This window comes from Parasteatoda tepidariorum, chromosome 4, assembly GCF_043381705.1.
Source record: "Parasteatoda tepidariorum isolate YZ-2023 chromosome 4, CAS_Ptep_4.0, whole genome shotgun sequence".
NCBI classification, from domain to species: domain Eukaryota; kingdom Metazoa; phylum Arthropoda; class Arachnida; order Araneae; family Theridiidae; genus Parasteatoda; species Parasteatoda tepidariorum.
The window spans coordinates 96,326,306-96,349,991 of NC_092207.1; the positions used below are offsets into that span (position 1 = coordinate 96,326,306).

General features: G+C 27.8%; 1 protein-coding gene across 1 annotated transcript in view; it reads left to right on the forward strand.

The window, feature by feature from the left end:
* The window catches only part of LOC107437203 (nose resistant to fluoxetine protein 6), a 62,059-nt gene extending 40,111 nt beyond the window's left edge, over positions 1–21,948 (forward strand). The window contains exons 4-15 of the mRNA XM_043048748.2: positions 1,910–1,997; positions 2,693–2,802; positions 3,789–3,971; positions 7,050–7,143; positions 8,421–8,513; positions 11,036–11,201; positions 13,142–13,221; positions 14,841–14,963; positions 16,439–16,559; positions 18,025–18,211; positions 19,805–19,947; positions 21,594–21,948. Coding sequence (XP_042904682.1) covers positions 1,910–1,997; positions 2,693–2,802; positions 3,789–3,971; positions 7,050–7,143; positions 8,421–8,513; positions 11,036–11,201; positions 13,142–13,221; positions 14,841–14,963; positions 16,439–16,559; positions 18,025–18,211; positions 19,805–19,947; positions 21,594–21,863 — 1,658 coding nt within the window. The 3' untranslated portion in view covers positions 21,864–21,948. The remainder of the gene's footprint in view (positions 1–1,909; positions 1,998–2,692; positions 2,803–3,788; positions 3,972–7,049; positions 7,144–8,420; positions 8,514–11,035; positions 11,202–13,141; positions 13,222–14,840; positions 14,964–16,438; positions 16,560–18,024; positions 18,212–19,804; positions 19,948–21,593) is intronic.
* The last annotated feature ends 1,738 nt before the right edge of the window (positions 21,949–23,686 follow it).

Consider the following 23,686-nt stretch of genomic DNA (forward strand, 5'->3'; position numbering starts at 1 on the left):
GTCTTGGAAGATTACTCGACTTCTAATAAATCTATTAAAATGAAAATTGGTAACTATTTTGAGTCTAATATGTCGCTTAAATTTGTTCTACCACGGAAATATTACTAAATATTAAATATTTTATATAATTTTTGGTGTAAGAAATTCTAAATATCGAATGAATTAAGTTTTGTTTTGAACTGAAAAAGTACTTTTTGTATTTCATTTCATTTGAGCTAGCATGGTTTTCAAAGACACATATTTGGCTGTCCATTGAAACTTGTTACAAATCCTTAAAATGATTTTCATGACTATTTTCGAGCGAATCAGACGACATAGTAGTTTGTAGCGTTATATATATGTATATATATATATATATATATATAAATAAATAAATTTTTAAAAAAATACAGTAAAATTTAAGATTTGGAGTCATTTTAAGGTCTCTGGGACATGTGGGAAAATTTTTGAAATTATAAATGCTGTATAATATTATTGCTGTTTAAGTGATAAACCATTATACTTTTAATGATTGTGTGTTTGTCCAAAATAAGAGATGCTTCGTAAGAGTGTAGTAGTAAAGAGATATTCAGGAAAAAAGGAAAGGGCATTTTTTTTTAGTTTATTAAGTCCCCATGAGATGAATTTTGAATCTTTTGAATAACTTTTGCAATTTATTATAAACATAAAAACGTAAAAAAATGCATTTTCAATCTCCAATACACATATTATGATTGAATATTTAGAGAGTCGAAGTCTCTTAATCGTTAAATAAAAAATATCTAGATAACGAGCGACAAAATAAGCAAGCAAATTATAAAATGGAGAATCCTTGAGACTTGGGTGTCAGTATCTTCAGTTTTTATTCAGACATAAATTGTCTAATTAATATCGTCCTGAAGTGTTCTATTATATTTTATAATGCTAGAATGAAATGTACTCTTTTTTATATTATTAATTAAATGTTATTGTTTGCAATTTTAGTAATTACTTTAAAATGTTTTCTATGTCACATAACAAAGGGCTTTTTGCAATACAACACTCGGAAATAATAATACACATCTATATATATATATATGCATTTCTCTTACACGGCAACAAAAAAAAGCCTCATTACAACTCCCCGAATGGCACAGCTAGAAAATCGACTAATGATTGCAGCTAAAAATGTCACATGCCAAATCTAGCTGAGATGGCTATAATAGCGATATATAGCGCTTTTAAAAACGGAAACTGAAATAACCAGAGAGAGCATAAGCTAGGCAGAAGTGAGTAGTCTTTGTCGATAGATCTCTATTTTAGTATTTTGTCGAAAGCGCTTTTTTTCACGAATTTATTTGACGATTTTTGATTTATATCACGAATTTATTTGTTTTACTAGAATTTATTTGTTTATGCAGGTTTTTCCATTGCAATTCACTTATTTCAATTTTTAATAGACTTAATTATAGCCAAAATTTTAACCTTTTTAAAGAGATATCAGTTTTAGAAATTTTATCTTAAGATTTTATACTATAGCACATTTCTAATAGGTTTAACGAATTACATGTCATTTATTTGAATTCAAATTTATTTTAAAGACTTAGTATTTACTAAAAAGATGTAATTTTTTTTTTAAAAAAAAGTTGTTATATGGATTTGAATGATTGTTTTGAATTCTTAGAATTTTGTGCATTTGCAATGTACCTAAGTTAGTAGCGAGCGAAGCGAACTTGGTTTGCGAAGCAAACCATATAAAATTACGTAGCAATTTTGGGGGGTTGGCGAGCGTTAGCGATCAGGGGGCGCAGCCCACTAGTTTAATTTATTAAAGAAACCTACCATTCATGCACATTTTCTCTGTTAATTATTAGATTAATAACAATATTTTCCTTATCTGTTCTATTAATATCACTACTGAGCAATAATAATAATAATAATAAATTTTCAGTTTCAGCTATGGTTCGATTTTCAGCTACTGCATTGCGATGTGAAACAGACGAGCCAAGACCAATAAAACTGGAACAAGTTGCAGTTCTGTAAGTATATATGTGGATTAAGCCAATTTTATTTTATTTTTTATATGCTCCCGGAGTAAAAATAAGTCCTACCGAGAAAAATTAGAAATGACATAATTTAACACCATTTGACTCCACTTCTAAACGACTGGATTTGGTATAAAAGTGAATCCACCAGCTTTTGCAAATACGTCTCATCCAGTTGCTCTTTGAAGATTTGCGAATCTAGCAAATTGCGGGTGTGCTGGATTCAAAGTTTCACCCAATGCTGCAGTCATTTTCAAGGTTATCAGTATACAAGGCTTAAGAATCAGTATATTTAAGGTTAGGCCATCGAACCAATGAGATTTTATCTTACTACATGAAAATCTGATCATTGGATTGAAAGTTATTATGGTGTTCAGTTATTTTCTTACTTTGGGAACTGAGCAATAAGAATTTTAATGAAATTTTTTGTTTCTTAATTCTTTATTTCATCTCTTTTTTTTTCTAAAGTATATTTTGAAATCAGATATAAATTCAATGATGCTTTTGTACCACCTTAATATTCAATTTTNATTTTCTTACTTTGGGAACTGAGCAATAAGAATTTTAATGAAATTTTTTGTTTCTTAATTCTTTATTTCATCTCTTTTTTTTTCTAAAGTATATTTTGAAATCAGATATATATTCAATGATGCTTTTGTGCCACCTTAATATTCAATTTTTTTTTATAGTTGTGCGATTGGTTTCCTAGTGCTTCTTGTTATGGCTGGAACTTCGTTAGAAATTCTCCACCGCTTTCGAACAGGGGAAACAATGAACGATGCAATGTTACAAAATGAAAGTATGTATCTTGCGACATTTTTTTTATTTATTTAAGACAAATGAAATTTTATTATAAGTAAAAAGTAGTTTTTTTTATTTTTGTATATATATATATTTTTTTTTTTGGTTCAGTTGCTATTGGTTAATAAAATAATGCTATGGAAGTGAATTGAACTAGTCGTCTTTCTCAAGTAGCTTGGTCATCCTCACGAACTAGTCTCTTTGTGGCTCCTTACTGCTTGCATGATATAATATTTTAGTTATATAACATTTTAATGATTTATATGAAACAAAACCTTCATGTGCAACTGTATTCGATTTTAAACTAACTTACATAATATTCAGCGAGTAACCCATAATTCTGAAAAGTTTAAGGGAATTGGTCAGAGAATTCTCTGTTTAACGGCGCTCAAATTAATACTACTTGAGAAACGATATGTTGTATGATTTCGGCTGATCCTTTATTTTAGAAAATCTCAGAAGACGACAGTTCTTTGTTTAAAGAAAGAAGTTTTTAGCGTATAAAAAAAATTTATCTGAGTGAAGCGTTTTTCTGTAAGGAAATCTTTTGAAGAGAATGTTTGTAATGGGGTTGAGAAAGACGGAGAAGATGACCAGGAATGAAATTTTTACATTTGTGGTGATAATATTTTAACAGCCGAATTAAATTTGCGTGGACAATATAAATTAAAATGACGACGAAGAAGGTGACGTTGAAAATTACGTAATAAATTAGTCATCGTGGCTTTCTTATAATGATGCAACAACTGCTATTGACGTTGCAAGAAGATATATTATCTCACACAATCGAAATGAGATAAGTGCCCATCAATAATAAAGGTGGCTCATTATTGTTGGGTAGTTCATCAAACAACTAATATTGATATTAATTTGTATCATTTTACTTACTGAAATCTCTTAGCTTTACCTTATGTATGATATTATTAATTTATTTCTGATCATATTAATCATTGAAATATTGCTCAAGTAAATTTTGCTTTTTAGGTTTTTTCGCAAAATTTTTCCTAGCATTTTCTGTTGGAAAGAATACTCGAAAATTATTCTCTTTAGAACCGAGTGACACGCCTATGATAAGCAGCATAAGAGGAATAAAAGTTGTGTCTGCCTGCCTCTACATTGTCGTGTGGACATATGCCACTCCAAATGATTTCCATTTTTTCAAATACCGTAAGCAACAATTTTGGCATTTCAAATTTATTTTATATGCATTCTAAAATTAAACTATATTACCAACTCATTTTATCCGTAAATTTTCATCTTATATTTTTCGTTTGCATTACAACAAAATTCTTATCAATTCTCCAAAAATAACTCCGTGCGATAACATTTGCTCTCTAAACTTATTTTTTTCCAGGAATTTTTAAATTGTATTTGTTATTTTCATTACAGAAAAATTCTCCTTATTCAACAAAAAATAGCTCCAAGCGTAAAATCGGTTCTCTAAAATTAGCCAATGCGTTAAACTTATTTTTAAAGGCATTTGTTGTTTTCATTGCACCAAAATTCTCCTCCATTAACCAAATAACTCCACAAGTAAAATCAGCCCATTTGTAAAACTTATTTTTTCCTGCAATTTTTATCGTGCATTTGTTATATTGCATCTAAATTCTCCTCAATTTAACAAAGATAACATCACGCGTAAAATCAGTCCGTCAAAATTAGCCTATGTGTTAAACTTTTATTTACCGTGAATTTTTATCAAGCAGTTGGTTAAAATTCAATGGATACTTTTACATTACATCAAAATACTCTTCGATTCACTAAAAATAATTAAATAGACGAATTTATTAAAAAGACTAATTGACAATGGAGCCAAAAGTCTCTACTGCAACCGATTCTGCAAATAATTGGCGATTGAATAACGATTAAATAAATAAAAAAAATTGAAGAGAATAAAAAACCAGCGAGTGATGTAGTGTAGGTATATCGATCCTAATTGTTTGTTGAAACGTGGCATTTGTTTAAGTTAACAACCTTCTTTCCATTCTATTTCGAGTAAGACAAGCGCGTCAAGTATCAATTTTCTTAAGTGGCTCAAATTCTTTCACAAAGATTCTTTTTCAAAGATTCTTTTTCAAAGATTTCAATTCTTTCACTAGATATTTACACAGAGACGTAACACAAATACAGGTACGAAGCCTTGTAGAACATAAACAGACTAATTATGCGTTGCCAGTTCCGCAAAACAAAAATACATCATGGTTACAATAAAATGTCAATCAAGTAATAAATCTAAGTTAAGTAAAAGACGAGAAATAATTGTATTTCAACTCATTCGATGAGCGATAAGGCTCTGTATTTAATTAACTTATCGTTAATTAACATTCTAACTTATGTAAAGAAACTTAGCTCAACTTTAATACGCCATTTTGCTGATGAAGATTAGCTGGGGCTGACGTCATAGGTCAGAAGCGTGGATATAGAAGGTCTTTTTCTTATTCTTGGAGTGCAAGCACCCAATTGAATCAGCAAATCGACATATTAATAAAAGGGTGAATTACTTTTTAGTTAAGTAAAGAACTATATTAATCTACGATTTGAGATGCAGTAATTGGTGAGCACTAATTTTTAATCTTGTTGTTGACATGCCCCATCTGCTGTTTACTTACACAATCCCTAAATTCTGACAAATTTATAACATATTTTCTTTGCTTTAATAAAATTGTTTCCGAACATCAATAAATCTGATATTTTGAACTTAAAGTACCCAGTATTTTAAATAATGAAATGAACGATTGCATTTAAAATCAATCAAAATTTCTAAATATTAAGTTTAAACTTGTAAAAATTAATGAAAATTATCTAATATTTCTTCAAAATTTCCAACTACGGCAGTACCAAAAACATTTGTATTAATTATCAGCTACAAAATAAATCCTCCAATAATTCAACTCAAATAAATCATAAGTATTAAGTTTTGAATAGTACAGTCACTTTAAGAGATCAGTTTAAAATAACGAATACTTAGTTCAGAGTAACCAGATTCAAATGATTCATGATGCACTCATTATTTTTCAAACTCATTTATTTCGAACTTTTTCAAGGGTCTGATATATTTCAAGGGTTGACAAATGATGTTGATATCTATAATTTAATCTAATATCTCCTTACATAAATTTCATATACTTTATATTAAAATTTCAGCATTTATTAAATTAGTTCCATCATATTTCAAATTCTTTTAAACTTGCAAAATTATAAAATAATTAATGGAAATACTTATTGAAAACGAATTAATTTTCTTTTATGATTTGCATCCAATACAGTTTTTTTGAGGAAATTTTTTCTGAATAATTTGACAAAAGTTATAAATCATTTTGTCTGTTTCATATGAGAAATTAAAAATCAAAAATAGAAAGAAATTTATATTAAAATCGTTTAGATGATGTTTTAAAGCAATTTAGTAAAACAGTAAATTCAATTTCACTTCTAAAATATTTCACAGTTAGCAAAAATTTGCTTTCTTAAAAAATTGATAACATACCAGAAATAAAAATACCGAAATGTTTTGTTTAAAGTTAACTATAGTTTATTATTCATTTGTTCGATTTAGTTTAATATTAATTGGTATGATATTTCTCTGAATTTTGATGTACTTCATTAAACAACAGTTAGTAAAAAAAAAAAATTTAACGAATTACACTTAATAGCTTTTGATATAAATATTAATTAATAAGTGCAGACAATATTTAAGCTACGAAATCAGACACAAAAAACGTATTTTCTCTGAATAAACATACCTTTTTTTCAACGGATTCAGATTTTCGACCCACAAAATAATGGGGGTAGCTGCAATCTGGGAACCGAAATTTGGTCCCCATAACTTGGTCAGGAGGACGATCCAAAGTTTGGTCCCCCCTAATGTTAATTTTATTTTTTGCGTATTTCGCCATATCTCTAGAACTTTTAAAGCAAATTGAAAAATCTTTGCACAAATTATCAAAATAAGTGTGTGATAGTAAAATTTTTTCTGAAAACACGTGAAATCATGAATATGTAAACCAAAAAGCTTTAAATGTAAAAGATTCACATTTCATTGTTAGTAATATAAAAATATTTCATATTAGGTAAAATCCAAATAACATTTTTGTAAAAAATATGTTTAAAAAATATCTCCCTTTATATCCTTTAAGGCTATTTAGATTAGAGTTTGTTTTAATGCTAAAGTATATTGTAAAAAATGATTGGAGCAGTCATGATTGATGTAAATTATACTACAAATCAAACATTATTTTCATATTCCAGGAAGCGCTTTTCAATTTTTCAAGTTCTTTGAAGAATGGTGGTTTACAATCTTTGCGAACGCCTCAGCTGGAGTAGATTCCCTATTTTTTATTGCGTAAGTATTGTAAGAAGATATGATAAAAAATATTGAAAATGCCATAAGCATTACAACATTTAAACCGTGTAATTTTTTTTACTTTTCGTTCGTTTAAATAAACAGTTTTTTCAGTAAAGTAAATTTTGATAAAAATCAACATTCTACTCAAATCTTTCAAATATACGCATGGAAAAAGATATAAAAATAACAAGTTAACTTGTTCAATATAATAAAAGTCTTCTTTTAGTGTTACGAAATGTATGATACAATCATTAACAGTGCGCAAAAAGAAGCACCCTAAGTAAATTTTGACCAAATGATCCATATACTGACATGCAATCTCCATGTTAGACCGTGCCTTGTTAACCAATTAACTGTGAATTGTGAATAATTAACTATATTTAAATTTACGAAATCAAAAACATAAACATGTAATATTTGAACAAACACAACTTTTTTTTCTGTTTTTGTCCATGAAATATATTTTTCACCTAATTTATAATCAGGGAAGCGATGAAAAGCGTTCCTTAATGCTAATTTTTCTATAAGTTTATATTCGTCACCTGGAGCTAATTAAGCAAATTAAAAACTTCAGAGCATAATTATTAAATTTTATTATCCAAACAGATTGACATGCTAAACTATCAAATATCTATAAATTAACTACAGTCTTTCTCTAAACTGATACTGGAGTGAAACTACGTCGTCTCACTTTCAACATTTTGAAAATTTTGGAGAATAAGAAAAAGTGGTGGAAAAAAATTTCCCGTTTTTAATCAATTTTCAAAGAAAAAACATAATTCATCCTTTTATTTAATATTATTTAATTTAGTTTTCTTGAAATAATTATTTAAAAGTAAAGTACTTGACTTTGAAACATTTTGGATCAAATTACAGTGAAAAGTACCGGAAGTCAAGGTACTTTTTACCGTAAAATCCATTTTTACAGAAATATGTTACGGAACAATAAAAAATCTAATATGCCATCCTTTTTACAGAAATAATTATCTTAAAACCTCTAAACCACTCTAAATAACTCTAATTAAATAAATATTACTGCAAAAATGACGGTATAATATTTACGGTATATAATGGATTTTACGGATGATGCGCAAAAAACGCCGGTACTTTATACTGTCATTTTTATAAAAAATTTTAAACAGTGTATTACATTATCATACATTTCTAGCTGTTTTTCCTCCTTTAAATGTTTTGCTTATGTGACTTGTCATCGTTTTTTTAACAAACCATTTAATTAAAACAATCTTCTAAATCAAACTAATTTATATTTACAGAGGATTGCAAGTTACCTATAGATTATGGTGGAAAAGCCAGAACCGTAATATCAACATAAATATTCCGAAATTCATTTTGAAATGGTATATCAGGTAAAACGTGTATCTTTCACTCAAAGGTATATATCTTACATAAAATTAATAATATCAGCTGGAATATACGTCGTTATGCAGACATTTGTATACTTTTCAAAAACAGTTTGTAATTTTAGTTTCAAAACTTAATTCCTCATTAAATTCCTAATTTTTTTCACTGGGGAAAAAAATTTGTTACAATTATACAATTACTTGATGTTGCCTGATGGGCGTGCGATACAAATACTTTATCTTGACAAATCTAAAGTAAGGTTTGCTTTTAAAACTACACATTTTTTAAATGACATATTTAGTCTATTTTTTTATTGAAATGTATAAGTTTAGAAATTTTATATGTAACACGAGGTCGCATAAATGTTGCGACAAACTTTTAGGGGAGTTAAGGCCATAATCAGGATTAAAACTGTATAGGAAACCATGCCGGAAATGTCGTCATATGCCGCTAGGGGTGCTTCCTTATTATAAACTCTTTCTTCTTTTGCTTCTGAACATAACAAAATTAGGAAGCTCTCCTAGCCATAGACGATGGTTTTTCCAGGCATGGCTTCCGATGCAATTTTAATCCTAATGAGATATAATAATTCGTTTATGTGACCCACTGTTATATACGACGTTATTAAACTTGAACATTTCAGCCAAAAAAATACTATAAAAATGTCATTTAAAAAAATAATAAATAAAGACTGTAACTCAGAGTGAAATATGGAAACCGCATTTCCTGTTCCAATTCAGTTAAAATGAATTGAAGGTTAGAAATACAATAAATAAACAACAAAATATTGAAGGACATGAAATTCCCAGAAATAATAAGGATATATAAATACGATAACAAAAATCATAATAGCTGATTTTTTTTAAAATATACATATATATTAACGAACAATAAAAAACAAAGCGTAAACAATAATAAATAGACAATAGTTTGTTTATTTACGTGTAAAAGAAAGTTTTGCTTGATTAACAATGCTTTCATGCTTAAAGCGAAACTCATAGCTTTCTCCACAAAAAAAAGTGCAACAGCATGTACCTTATTAATGTCTCAGTCATTCTTGTCTGTATACTAAGATAAGCACACAAAGAAAAAAAATTCTGGTAAAATACCGTACTGCATAGTAATGACATTTCTGGTGAAAAACACCATTATTCCGGTTAATAAAACCAAAATATGCGGTATTTAAACCATTCATTCAATAATTTTTCCATTGATATGATAATTGTTCATTGATTGAAATTCTGGTTTTCAAAATTATAGTTTCTTTTAAAATTATAGTTCCTTCCGAAATTTAAATCACACATTTAGTAAAAAATGAAAAACTGAAAAGTAAACTTGACCGAATAAATGGCTTTTATGCCACGCATTAAGGTATCATGATAAAATAACCAAATTTTATCACATTTAATAAAACCAGATTTTATAATTAATTTTACCATTACTGAAGTGCTTCAGCAAAAATTAAAAAGCTTTTAGAGTTCCCATGCAATCAGAAACACTGTAAATTTAATCATATGCCTGAATTTTTTAACAAACTGTTTTTCCCTGTGCACGTTTAACCAAAGTATCGCACGTTATGCTGTTGCCTTAATACAGTGCCAACAGTTTTATCGTGGACCACAGTTAGACTGTGTTGTAAAATCTTTAGTCCGTAATCGTAAATTAAACCTTTTTTTAACTTAATCACATAATACTGCAATTCAATATGAACCGAAACATGGCTTAATTTAACATCTTATTAAAGACAGCAAATTAGCCAGTGACGACTGATTTTTATGAGAATGCATAATTCTAAGCCAACGAATCAAAGAAGAATGTTTTGAAACTAAACTTACATCATCAACTATTCAATAGAAAACAATAAATGCAATAAAAGCTACCAACATGTGCTGAAAATTACATTTTTATTTCATACAAATGAAATTCATAATGTATAAGTTATCAGTAAAAGTGTTTAATGCAAGTTTTATGCAACTGTAATGCAATGTTTATGGAAAACGAAACAGTAAAATTTTTGGTGACTTAATCTGAAATAAAATGTAGATCAGTTTAAACAGATAAGTCGATAGATTAAATATGTCATAATAGATCTTTCTCTTTTAGTGCAATTATTCTTAGGAAGAAGCAATAAATCAAAATCCATGTTGTTGTAATATATGTAAGCATACATTTTTCAAAACACATGTTTTTCAAAATGGAACCGAATTTGAAAATGTTTCCACGTCCAACAGAATATAAGATCGCAAATAAAAAAATTTCCAAAACTTTTTATCTTGGCCTTTCAAAATATTTGAACAAATTTTTATGATGAAAGTCAGTATATCAGTCAATAAGTCGAAGGTATATTAGTCTTCAAGATAAAAAAGAAAAATAATAATAACTGTACAATGTCAGTAAAACTAGTCCGAGAAAATATTAAAATACTATAAATTAAAACTAATTAATATTAATCAGATAAAATTTTAATGAAAACACATTAAATTAGTTATAAAAAAATTATGTTGATGGAAATTTTTTTCTCCTATAGATTTACATTGTCACAGGTGATAGTGATCGGATTACTTATGTGCTTACCTTTGTTGGGATATGGACCCATATGGGGAGATGTTGTGGCTCCCGTAATAGAAAACTGCAAGCAAAGATGGTGGATGAATATTCTAGCAATCAACAACTTCTTTTCATCAGATATAACAGTACGCAATGTTTACTTATTCACTGTAAATTGGAATAACAATAATTACGAAGTTTCAATTTTCATGAAAAAAAGAAAATTTAAACCCTATTTGTCTTTAAACAACAGTTAAATTTACCTCCAAACTTAAAAAAGAATAATAAATAAGTAAAAAGACGTGGATATTAAGCCCGGACTATATGGAAGAATTTACCCCGACCCGCCCTTAATTAGGGCATACGGGTAAATGTTTATTAAAATAAAAAAAAATCCAGAAAACAGTTCAAACATAAAATACACATCAGACATGGCAACAGCCCATGAACATGACGGGCGTAGAGCAGCTAAAATCATGTAAGGTGATAAACATTTAAAACAGCAAAATATTAAAAGTGTCAATTAAAAGAATAATTTAAAAGAACAATTTAAAAGATAAACGTGCAAAATTTACAAAAGAACAATATTGTAAAACATTTAAAAACAGTACTTTAAAACCAATTAAATAGTACAAAAGTAAATATCAATAAAATTGGAGCAAGTAAAAGAAGAAGAGTTTATAAAAGACGTAGTAAAAAAAAAATGAGACACCCAAGCTGGAAGGAACAAGTTCCGAAACATTGAAGACCGTCCCCCAATACATCCTCTAAAGTTTGTTTAATAATCTTTTTTATGATATTTCTACAAGTCAGGTTAGCATAGCATTGATGTTGGCCAATATTATTAAAGTTATTGCCCCGGATTGTCTGGAATTGAGAACAGTTCATTAACAAGTGATCAATAGATTGAGAAGCCCGGACTATAGATGGGAATTTGTCCATGTCTCAACGTTTTCCCATTGTACAATAGAGGAAAAACTGTTCCATTTTTACAAGTAGATTAACGAGCATTCAAATGAGTTTTAGCTTACTTACTCAACTTTGGAAAAGTAATGAAGCTTACTTCACCATATATTATTTAAGATTATTAACACGTCTTAATCTGAATTTTTTATATATATCTAATGTTTAATCCGATATCTAATATCGAGTATCTAAACGTAATACTTTCTTTCTTAGTGTATAATTATGAGGTTTTTTTTTCAACCATTAAATTGTAATTCATGAAAATTTTCATGAATAAGACAGTGCGAAATACCGAGACAGAGAAAAAGACTTAATTGGAAGAATTTTAGAGGGTCAATATCTTGTAATTTAGCTATGTTTTTCTACATATAAGCTTGCTCTTATGGAAATATCACGAGCAAAACTGGCGTATTCTAAACTTTTTTTATTATATTTGATAAGAAACCAAGCTATTGATTTATTACTTCTCAAATTTTTTTTAAGAAAAACCATTTTAATTTATTTCTAAATGGATTCTCATTGATCCCTCAATTCTGAAGGAATCAATTTTTAATTTGATTTTGATAAACACTTTCCTTTTTGAAAGAAAAGAATCCTTGTTTTTAGTAATTTATATATTGTTTTTTATTGATTCTACAATTCTCAAATTTAAGAATCAATGAATTAGATTCATTTTTAAATTGATCTTTCTGTGTTTGCAATTAAAAAACTAATACAGAATGATGATCCATTTCTAAATTAATCTTTTAATGAAAATAATTTATAATTAAAATATTACCTCGATTCATATCTCATAAAGTTTTTAATTCTCAAGAATGAAACCCAATCACCAGATCAATTTTTAGATTGTGTGTCAAGCACATTTTAAAGAGAATATGAAATGAAATTTTTAAGAAAAATTGACATAAAGAAAATTTAAGCGCTGAAACATGCAGCGAAAGGTAAATGTTAAACATATCTAAATAATTTTACATACTCATTTTGTAACACGCGTGTATTTAATTAAAGCAAATATGTGTTTTGAATTATTAATTTATTGTCTTGAAAAAATGCTTCTGCCAGATAATTATTACTGATAAGGCTGATTTTGAATGTGTTAAGAAGTTTCTTTTAATTTTAGTGTCTACCGCACACCTGGTTAATATGTTGCATGATGCACTTATTCATTGTAGCTCCTGTAATATTTTTAATTCTTAACAAGTAAGTATTACTTTCAAAAAATAAATTTGCTGTAATTTATGTTAAAAAATAATGCGAAATGCAGAAAGAAGCTTAAAATATTATGCCTATCATAAATAATTTTTAAATTGAAATTACAAAGCAATATAGGAAAAGAAATGTTTGTAGTAAATATCTCTGATTTTAGTAAACACATGATATGATTAAAATGAGATTAGATTGAGATGAGATTAAAATCACAAAAAATCAATTTCTCTTGGATAAAACTCAAAGACGTTACCTTTCATCAATCGGGCAAAATAGAGGGGGGGAACTAGGCTCTGATTATTTTAATACCATTTCTGTTCTGATTAACATCGTAAATGATTTGTCAGGTTTTTATAACATTTTTGTTTATCACTTAAATTTTTAGGTAAATCACTATAGTTATGACCTTTATGGGAAATAAAAAAATTATAATGTCTGTTAATAAGATCAAAATATATGATATTTAAACCATTCATATGGTAATTATTCTGTTCATACGGTAATGATTTACCGGAAATTCTTGTCTTGAAAATTACGGTTTTTATTACCACACATTTAGTAAAAAATATAAACTTAAAAGTAAATTTAGCCGAATAAATTTGAATGCTAAACTCTAATATGCCTCTGTCATACTCTAATTCTTCAAGATAAAATTACTAAATTTAACCATATTTAATAAATTTTATCACTTATTATAAAACCATATTTAAGTGTTAATTTTACAAAAATTGCTTCGATCAAAAATAAAGAGCTAAAATAAAGAGCAAAAATAAGAACTTTTATTTAATTTATTGCACCTATTAGAGCCATAAAATAGTTTTTGATATAGCTACCTTTGTTTAGAAGGTTAATTCTTTCTAATTTTTAATGATTAAAGTTTGATATAGAATTTAAAATATTGTGACTCAAGTTCCGCAACTTTTAATATTTATATTGATTTTACCATAAGATGTACAAAAAACAAAACATATAATTTTTAAGTTATTAAAATTTCTGTAAGTTTTTAAAAGTTCCTTTCTATAAGCGGAAATAAAACCTTTTATCTTTTATTCAACTTACTGCACCCATTTGTGCCATAAATTCATTTCGTAAAATGTGACTAACTTTGTTTAGAATGTTCTTAATATTTTTTTAATTATTAAAGTTTGATGCATAATTTAAAATATTGTGACTTAAGTCACACAACTTTTAACATTTATATTGATTTTATCATAAAATGGACTAAAAAGAATGCGAATAATATATAAGTTATTATTTCATTGATAGTATATGATGATATGTTAACGAAATATTTACCATATGATACGTGAATTAACCTTATAAAAGCAATATTTATGAACTATAAATTATTGTCAGATTACATTTTAAAATGAAAGTAGTTGTACATTATGATCATTTTAATTTTTATGTCGTTATATTCTTCTATTGTTTAGACTAATTTTATAACAATAGGAAATCTTTGCTCTTTGCCTTTATCATAAGTCGCCTTTCTAAAGTTTTTTTTTCCTGAAACACTAAAAATTAAAACTATTAAAATTTTGTTTTTAAAATCTGAAGTTTATATTTGGTTTTAAATTTAAATGATTATTACATTTTAATTTATTTTTAATTAGATCGACTCCTATTGGAATCTTCGTAAATGTGATGCTAATTTTGGGAAGCGGTGCTGCCATTGCCATAGTCACACTCATGAATGAATTTCCTCCAGCACCAGCCTTCTACTTCCTGAGTTTCATGTAAAATTTCATTTTTAATACCATACTATTAGTATATGATGCTCTACACCGTAAAAAATACCGGTTCAAATTACGGTAAAATCTTACGGAACAAAATATCTGATATAGCGTGATTTTTACAGAAATATTTAATGTAATACTGAGTAGCAGTAATATTTACTGTAAAATCACTGAATTACTGTAATTAATTAAATATTATTGTAAAAATTACGGTGTAATATTTTACGGTAGTCCTTTTAACAGTAATTTGATACGGAACTTTTTACAGTGCATTCAAAATGTGTTGTCATCTTACAAGTCAGCTACCTTTTAGTAAAATAAAATTCCGTTATTGAAGTGATATGAGCTTTCCAACTCTAGAGAAGGGATGCTGGTTGTATACGTGGTCAATAATGAAGAAGATTGTATTGTTGTGGCAACGTAAGTCAGAACTTCCGAGCTGCAAAGGAATGTATGTAAGTAAAGTAATGTAAGTCATTTTCTCGGCGAAAGGTGATTCGTAGCTTTGAAAGACTAGATTGTCTTATAAAGTGTCCCTATAAATGTTTCTTACCTTGGGTGCTAAAAACGAATTCTAAGGCCGGAATGAATCTATAAAACTTTCGAGGCGTCCTAATTGAATCTGTGATTTTAGGAACAAATACAATTCTGCTTCAAACACAATTTTTGAATATTCACAAGTAGACTATAAAAAATTCCGGATCAAATTACGGTAAAAAAGTACTGGCACCTTGAATGTAGCATTCATAAAATCCCTTTTACCATAAAATCCATATTTACTGTAAAATTTTACACCTTAATTTTTACAATTATATTTATTTAATTTCAGTAATTTTATTGTAAATACTACTGTAAAAAGTACAGGCACCTTGAGTACCGGTACTTTTAATCGTAATTTGATTCAGAAATTTTTACACTGTGAAACTTACTTCAAAGAGATCGATGATTTTAAAATTCAATAATAAATAGCCTCTATCTTCTAATCATCTTAAATACACTTATTTTCAATTTATTTTTATTTTTTGTACTTTTTTTATATATGTTCAAGCTCACCCTTTAAAGTTTAATGTTTCCCTTCTTCGTAAGGAGACGTTGTTAAGCTTATTTTTTTTTTAGCAGAAATGAGTCAGACTTGCTCCCACCATATGTAACAGATATGTGTCCGTCCAACTACTACGGTGTTTATTATGTTTTTCGTTATAAATTATTTGTTTTATACAAGCTGCTGCTACCTCATATTTTGGTCCTTCTTGCGAAACATATCGAACGTAATTTGTGGATAACGCAACTTACAATCAGCAAATAAAAAATTCACGCGATCAAAACAATCACATAACAACGCTCTCTTGCGGAGGAGGGGAACATTAAACTTTTAAGGGTGAGCTTGAACAATACAATTCATACAAAAATTTTCCAGCAATTTCTTTTTCTTAATAAAAATAAAACATGCGTATTTAATATAAATATTTTTACAGTAACATCAAAACAGTGTGGGAAAAATTATTCATCCAAGCATATGACCATGTAGGTTCCTTTTGCATAGGAATTCTTTTAGGATTTTTCTTCAACAAATATGAAAAGGTTCAGCTTAAAAAGGTAAATGCTTCATTTCATTTTAAATGCAATGTTATGTAAATAAATTATTAAAATAATATAACACATTATAATTTCTAAAAATATAATAGTTTATTTCACATATAGCATATTTAATAGCAAAAATTTCTCATTTAACCAATTCTTCATAAAGAAGTTCTTGCAGTTTCAGAAAAAAGTAAAACTGAATTCGAAAATAAAATAAAATCCAAGATAATAAATTACAAGATGAATAATAAATAAAATACGACATGAATGCAGAAAAAAAGTGGAGAATTGAAATGAAAAATGTCTAGTTATTTCCAAAAAAAACATGAATTATGCATAGAATTTGCTCTTTAATGCCGAATACCGTCTAAAAGTGAAGAAAAAAATGCGTTGCAATTAATAAAACATTTTCCATATGGCTTAGGGATTCTACACTTTTTTACATTCTGTAGAAAACCGGTAACAAATAGGTCTCCTTATGATAGTTTTTTGAATAAAAGCATTTGTATGTTTCTGGAATGAACTTCCTTTAAATAACAGCCTTATCATGATATTTTTTCATACTTTGACTAAAAAACATTAATCATTATATAAAATACTTACGTACTACATATAATGCTAAAGTATATAATAATTCTTATACATTTCATTCTAAAAACGTTTGGCAAGTACAGAAGTATTTATACAATGCAATGTATTTTGTAGAAAGCCGAATTTTCATACGTTACAATTAAAAAGATATTACGCTTTTTCTTTCTTTTTTTTAAAATAAAATTATACAATTTCAGTGTTTGCGCTTATTTATGAAGAAAAAATAATTACTGAAAAGTTAAAATAACAACTGAGTGACAATCTAAAAACAACTTAATCAATTTTCTTCTTTTTTTTCCCTGATGTTATGGTACACAATTTTCCTCGCGGGTTTTCTGAAATTTCTAATCAATGAGTTTCTTATGTATGTTTAAAGTCAAAATTGCACTAAAAGTCAATTTAAAAAAAAAATAATACATAATTTTAAATCTTACAAGTCAAATTTTTAAAATTCGCGAAAAAAATTTTTTTATTAAGTATGCTAGAAAAATAAAGGATTAAATTAAAAATCAGTTCACTAGTTTCACAGAAAAACAAGAAAGTTGAAATTCTACAAAACACATGAACTTTGTGACTATGTCCAATTTCATGCCATCAAAATGTGCTAGAGGCGTGTCCTATTGGTTTGATTTAGATAGTCAAATAAAAATTTTATTTAGAAATACAAACGCGAAAATTTTCATAGTTGCACCCAATTCAAAATAAATAAATATTCTAATAGTATATTAAACGTATTGATTATTAAAAATACTTTATATAATTAGCATGTATTAAAAATTAAATTATAAAAGCACTTGTTTGAAGATATAATTATTTTTTTATATGAAGTTTAAAACACCGGAACACAGTCTTGAGTCGGCCTAATATTTTTTTCTCCGCTACATTACAGAAATTAGTTGTTTTCGGCTGGTGCAGTGCCATCATTTGCAATTTGGCTGTCATGTGCGGTCTCTATGGATACAGACATGGAGAACCTATGGAAATCACTCTATCAGCCATCTATGCAGCTGTACATAGAGTTGTATGGTCTGTTGGAATTGCTTGGATCGTTTTTGCATGCGCTTATGGTTATGGAGGTAAAGTTATTAATATTTTCACTTGCATACATGTTTAAAAAAATATCGAATACGAAAGTCGTTTACAATCTACGAGAACAGCCGTTTTAAACGATTCGAGGAGGTTATAACCTCAAATATGCTAGCAGACGATATTTTAAGTTACGAAATCAGACACAAAAGCGTACTTTCGCTGAATAAACATACTTTTTTTATGCATTCAAATTTCTAACCCCTAAATAAGGGGCAATGCCGCAATCAGGGGAATATGGTCCCAATAGTTTGGTCAAGAGAAAGATTCAAAGTTTGGTTCTCTTAATATTATTTTACTTTTTGCTTCTTTCGCAATATCTTGAGAATTAAGTGAATCGGAAACTTTTGGCACACATTATAAAATTCGTTTATCTAAAGATAGAAAATAATTTTCAATAATTATTTAGTAATTTTGTCATTTTATTTAATATCAGTCGAAAGTATTTTGAATTATAAGGTATACAAGTTTCTACATTATTTAAAAGGGTACAATTTTATAAGACAGAATACAAAATTTAAACAATGCCGATTGAATAATTCGTAATAATTTTAAAGAAGTCGTATAGTTAAAATTTGATTTCTAAAGAATTATTCCACCGACTTCGTAGAAAATTTGTAAAGTTTCATCTTTTAAAATAATCCTTAACATCCCTTAAATAATCCATAAAATTGCATCCTTTAAAATGATGTAAAAATTTGTATATCTTACAGTTCAATATTTTATGACTATTAATAAATAAAATGATACAAAATACGAAAATAAAAATAGTTACTAAGAATTATTTTTTGCATGGAATTACTATTGGATAAACAAATTTTATAATTGTGTGCAAACATTTTTTAAATCTCTGAAAAATTTCTCAAATTATGGCGAAATACGCATAATGTAAAAGTAACATAAAAAGGTCCAAACTAAACTATTGGGACCATATTTCTCACATTGGGACCATATTTCTCACATGCACGTACACAATATTTGTTATTCTTGGTTAATCGTCAATTTTACGTAAGTTATCTCAATAAAAACAAATTGAAATGGTATGTTGGTGATTTTCTTCTAAAAACTGATGTAAAAAGTTTGAACACAAGGAACTTATTATTTTTTTCTTGACCAGAAGTGACTTCTGCTGTCTATTAACAGTATTTTTCATTCATTTTAACCTATAAAAAATCAGTTGATAGCTCAAAAATCAATTTTCTTTCACAAGATTAAATTTTNCTATTGGATAAACAAATTTTATAATTGTGTGCAAACATTTTTTAAATCTCTGAAAAATTTCTCAAATTATGGCGAAATACGCATAATGTAAAAGTAACATAAAAAGGTCCAAACTAAACTATTGGGAAAATATTTCTCACATTGGGGTTACCCCCTATATTTCGAGCGTCTGAAATCCAAATCCGTAGAAAAAAAAGGGTACGTTTTTGATCGTCAGGACAAATTAATTAGCATATTTGGGATCACGCCCCTCCAATAATTAAATCAAAAGTTATTCAAGGTGGTCCGTTTTTTTTCTTTCTTCTATACTGTGCATGTTTTTTGTATAATTATGCTTTACATTAAATTGATATTGTTTACAGGTTTTGTAAACAGTATTTTATCATGGAAATTGTTCATTCCCTTCGAAAGATTAGCTAATCTCATATACCTCCTCCACCCTCTCATCTTATTTCTGCATGAAGGACAACTCAGAGAAAGAATGTACATGGCTCATTTAGATCAGGCAAGTAGTACATTTTCATAAAAACAAACATATATTTAAGTTTAAAGTTTTATTGAAAAATAATGTCCTCAAAACTAAAAGTAGAATTTCACCTGGCAATAAAATCATGAGAGTGGCAACAGAACTTAAAGTTCAATTGTGTTAATTGTTTCCAAGACGCATTAGAGCACCCAATAGCAGAACAACTGCCGCCTCTTTAAAACAAATTTCTCGAAATCAAAAACAAGTAATTACGTTAAAAAATAAGTCAAAAGATGATGTAAACTAAAAAATCAATACAAGCAAATTTTCCACAGGAACTTCAATAGTGGGGATAAGCCGGAATCTAAGTATTCCATTATAAGAATTTGAAAAATTTTCAATTATAAGAACAATACATTGATCGTATTCAGTGGGATAATTCGGCAACGATTACTAAATGCTTTTATAAATAAGTACGTAAGTAATAAATGCAAAAATAAAATAGCTAAATTTAATATTATACTATTATGTTGTTATAAGGAAAATGTATAATTTTCTCGATTCTAATTAATGTCATTACCCACATCAGGATTCAATTATATGTTAAAACGATTAAAATTATTTATATTGCATTTCTAAATTATTGGTTTTAAGAGTTAGTTAAAAAATGAAATTGAAATTTAGAAGAACTGTGCACTAAAGTTTTAATTGAATGCGACACAGAGATTCGCATGCATTCAAATAGAAACATGATTTACAACAAAATACACACGCACACTTGACACGAAAGCTCTTTTTCAGAGAAAATGGCACATCACTATTTCATTAGAAAAATGTCGAAGAAACATTACAAAATTGGAATATATCAAGATATAGGGGGTATCGACTTTTCATGCTGCCAATGATGTTGTCACACACTGAAATGGGAAGCAAAGACTAGACATTAAATTGCCCTTTTTCTAGCTTATCACATATAACAAGCGGAGAGGAAAACTCAAAGCAGCTAATTATTTGCAAAAGTAATACGAATTATTTTAATACCGGATTTAAGTCTAGAGATATGGCTGGCTAAGTCGTTCAAGAAATCAAAGCAACTGAATCCTTTAAAAAGGGAAGACATGGTTCCAAAAGCACATGTTAAAAAACTCATGGTAGCAACAGAGCGTCTGCTAAAGACATCCACTTTATTCACACTTTTTTTTTTCAAATTGGAAAAATTTAACACTAAAAAGTAGGCTAAAATAGAGTAAGGAACTTATGGCTTCTTCAAAATTCTATGATTAGAATAAAAATAATCAACACAATATGGTATAACATATTTTTGGTATTGTAAATCCAAAACATTTTATAAAAATGTTCTGGCTCAAACATTAATTTGAAACCAAATAGATTGGAATAAATAAACAGAGCTAATTAAATACCACATTCTTGGGTATAATTCTGATTGCAGAGCTCTTTTCCTTTATTACTCCTACCTAAATAAAAATTAGGATAGCATTGAGATATAAAGATAGCAATGCAATTAACCACGGAAGTATATTCTTTTCAGAAATCCTCACATTCCAATCCACCTTATTGAAAAGCAACATATTTCAACAATAATTATTAAAGACTGTTATAATTCATCTTGTTTTTCACAAATATAATGTAAGAAACTTGATATTGCTTTCCCCATTCTCTTTCAGGCGATGTATGCTACAGCTTGTATCGTCTTCACAGTAGCCATAGCATGTATTTGCTATGTTACATGCGTTGCTCCATTTCTTTACTTTGAAAAATACATGTGGTACTACACTTCGAAACCAAAATGCAGCATTGAATCTAATGGAAAGCCTATCACAAAAATCAAAGAAGGTTTGCCATCCAATAATATTGATATCTGTCAAGAAAAATTTGAATATTTTAGGAACTCCATCAGAGTTCATGGAAGACAAGAAAAAATATTTAAGACTTAAAAGTAAATTGAAACAAACAATTTCTTTGTATATAGTGTACATATTCATGTATCATCCTTCGATTAAAAACAATTTACATCATTAACTGATTTGTTACATATTTCAATGCATGTTCATAAATTTCCTAACTTGTGTACTTAATATATGATGTTTGGTTTCAAAAGCAATTCAGTTTAATTTCAGAAGATGAAAAAAAATTTCTCTTTAAGACATCTTAACTAAAAGAAACAATGAAAAAATAGATTTTTAAAAATTAACTTCAGAGTTTCATACAGTAACTTCCCATTAAGGTGTGTCTTGGATTATTTTTTTTTAAACGTATCTCCATTAAACAAGAGCATGTTTTGGATATCTGCCATTACAAAATCGTAATTAATGTTAAGAGCAACGCCTAATACTCATCCTCTAATAAGTATGAATGATATCCATGATACGTTTATTAAAATCTAAGAGAGGAGGGAAGCTTTTTCTTTCATCCTAAGCAATTTTTGAGCTATTGCAGTTATATTTCCTCCAACAATCCCAATAAGAAACTTTATGAAAATGTTCATTGTATTATAAATGGCGCTTTCAAACTTATATATATATTAAAAAAAAAAGATTTTAAGAAAGAAGAAAAAAACAATTCCTACAACCTTAAGAAAATTTTGAACCATATCAGTTAGATTTTCACCTACAGTTGCAATAAGACATCTTATTAAAATGTTCGTTGCATTATGAATAGCATTGTGAATAACTTTTTTTAAAAAATAAAAAAATAGAAGCAAAAAAAAGCTTTAGAGGATTAAAAAAAAGCACATTTAATCTTTAAACATCATAAAATAGTACTCCTATTGTTATTGAAGCCCTTCTTAGTCAGAGAGTGTTAAATCCTCTTGCAGGAGATTATTGAGGAACATAACAACCACCCTTTTTGATAATATAATCATCAAATGCAATTTTTTTTTTTAAATGATTGCTTCTCTTCAGGTCTGAGTGCTTTTTGAAAATATTTAATTAATCGATAGCTCGACAAATGGCTTCTCACTCAAACCCTCTTATCTAATTTTACGTTCAAATAAGCCAACTTTATGCAAGGCCACTATTTTTTTTCCTTTTACAACTTTAAGTGATCGTTTTTTTACCAAATATGATAACTAAGCAACATTGCGTAGGGCTAAATCCGTTAAACAACTAATAATAAACAAGACAACGATATGTGTTTTTAACAATCGAATATATCAAATTGAACCGACAAACTAGATGATGAAACAGCCTGTACTAATAAAGGAATGTGATAAAATACGAAGCAAAAATATTTAAAATAAAAATTATAATTATCTTATCCTGAGAACAAATTAAATTTCTGTTCGTACTGATTGAAACCTTCGAAATAAATTTCCCCGCAAACAAGAATAGAATATTGAATATATAAAACAAGTGGAGATGTTAGTATGAGGTATGTAAATGAGGTCTGAAATTGAATGTATCAAAAGCAATTTAAAAATGAGATGATGAAACAGCCTGAGCTAATAACGAAATGTGTAAAATTACTGAAACAAAAAATATGCTTAAAATAAAAAACATAATTATCTTATTTAGACACCAAGCTAAATTTCTGTTAGAGAATTAATTGAAACATTCAAAATAAATTTTCCCACAAACGAGTTTCCAACAAAATAAATTTTCCAACAAACATTGAATATATAAAACAAGTGGAGATGTTAGTGTGAGGTGTGTAATAATAAGAGGAAATTTGAAACATTTGATACTTTAATAGCATATGACTTGCTACTGGCACTAATGCATAGTGTTCTCAAAGACAAAGTTAATGTAAGTAAGGC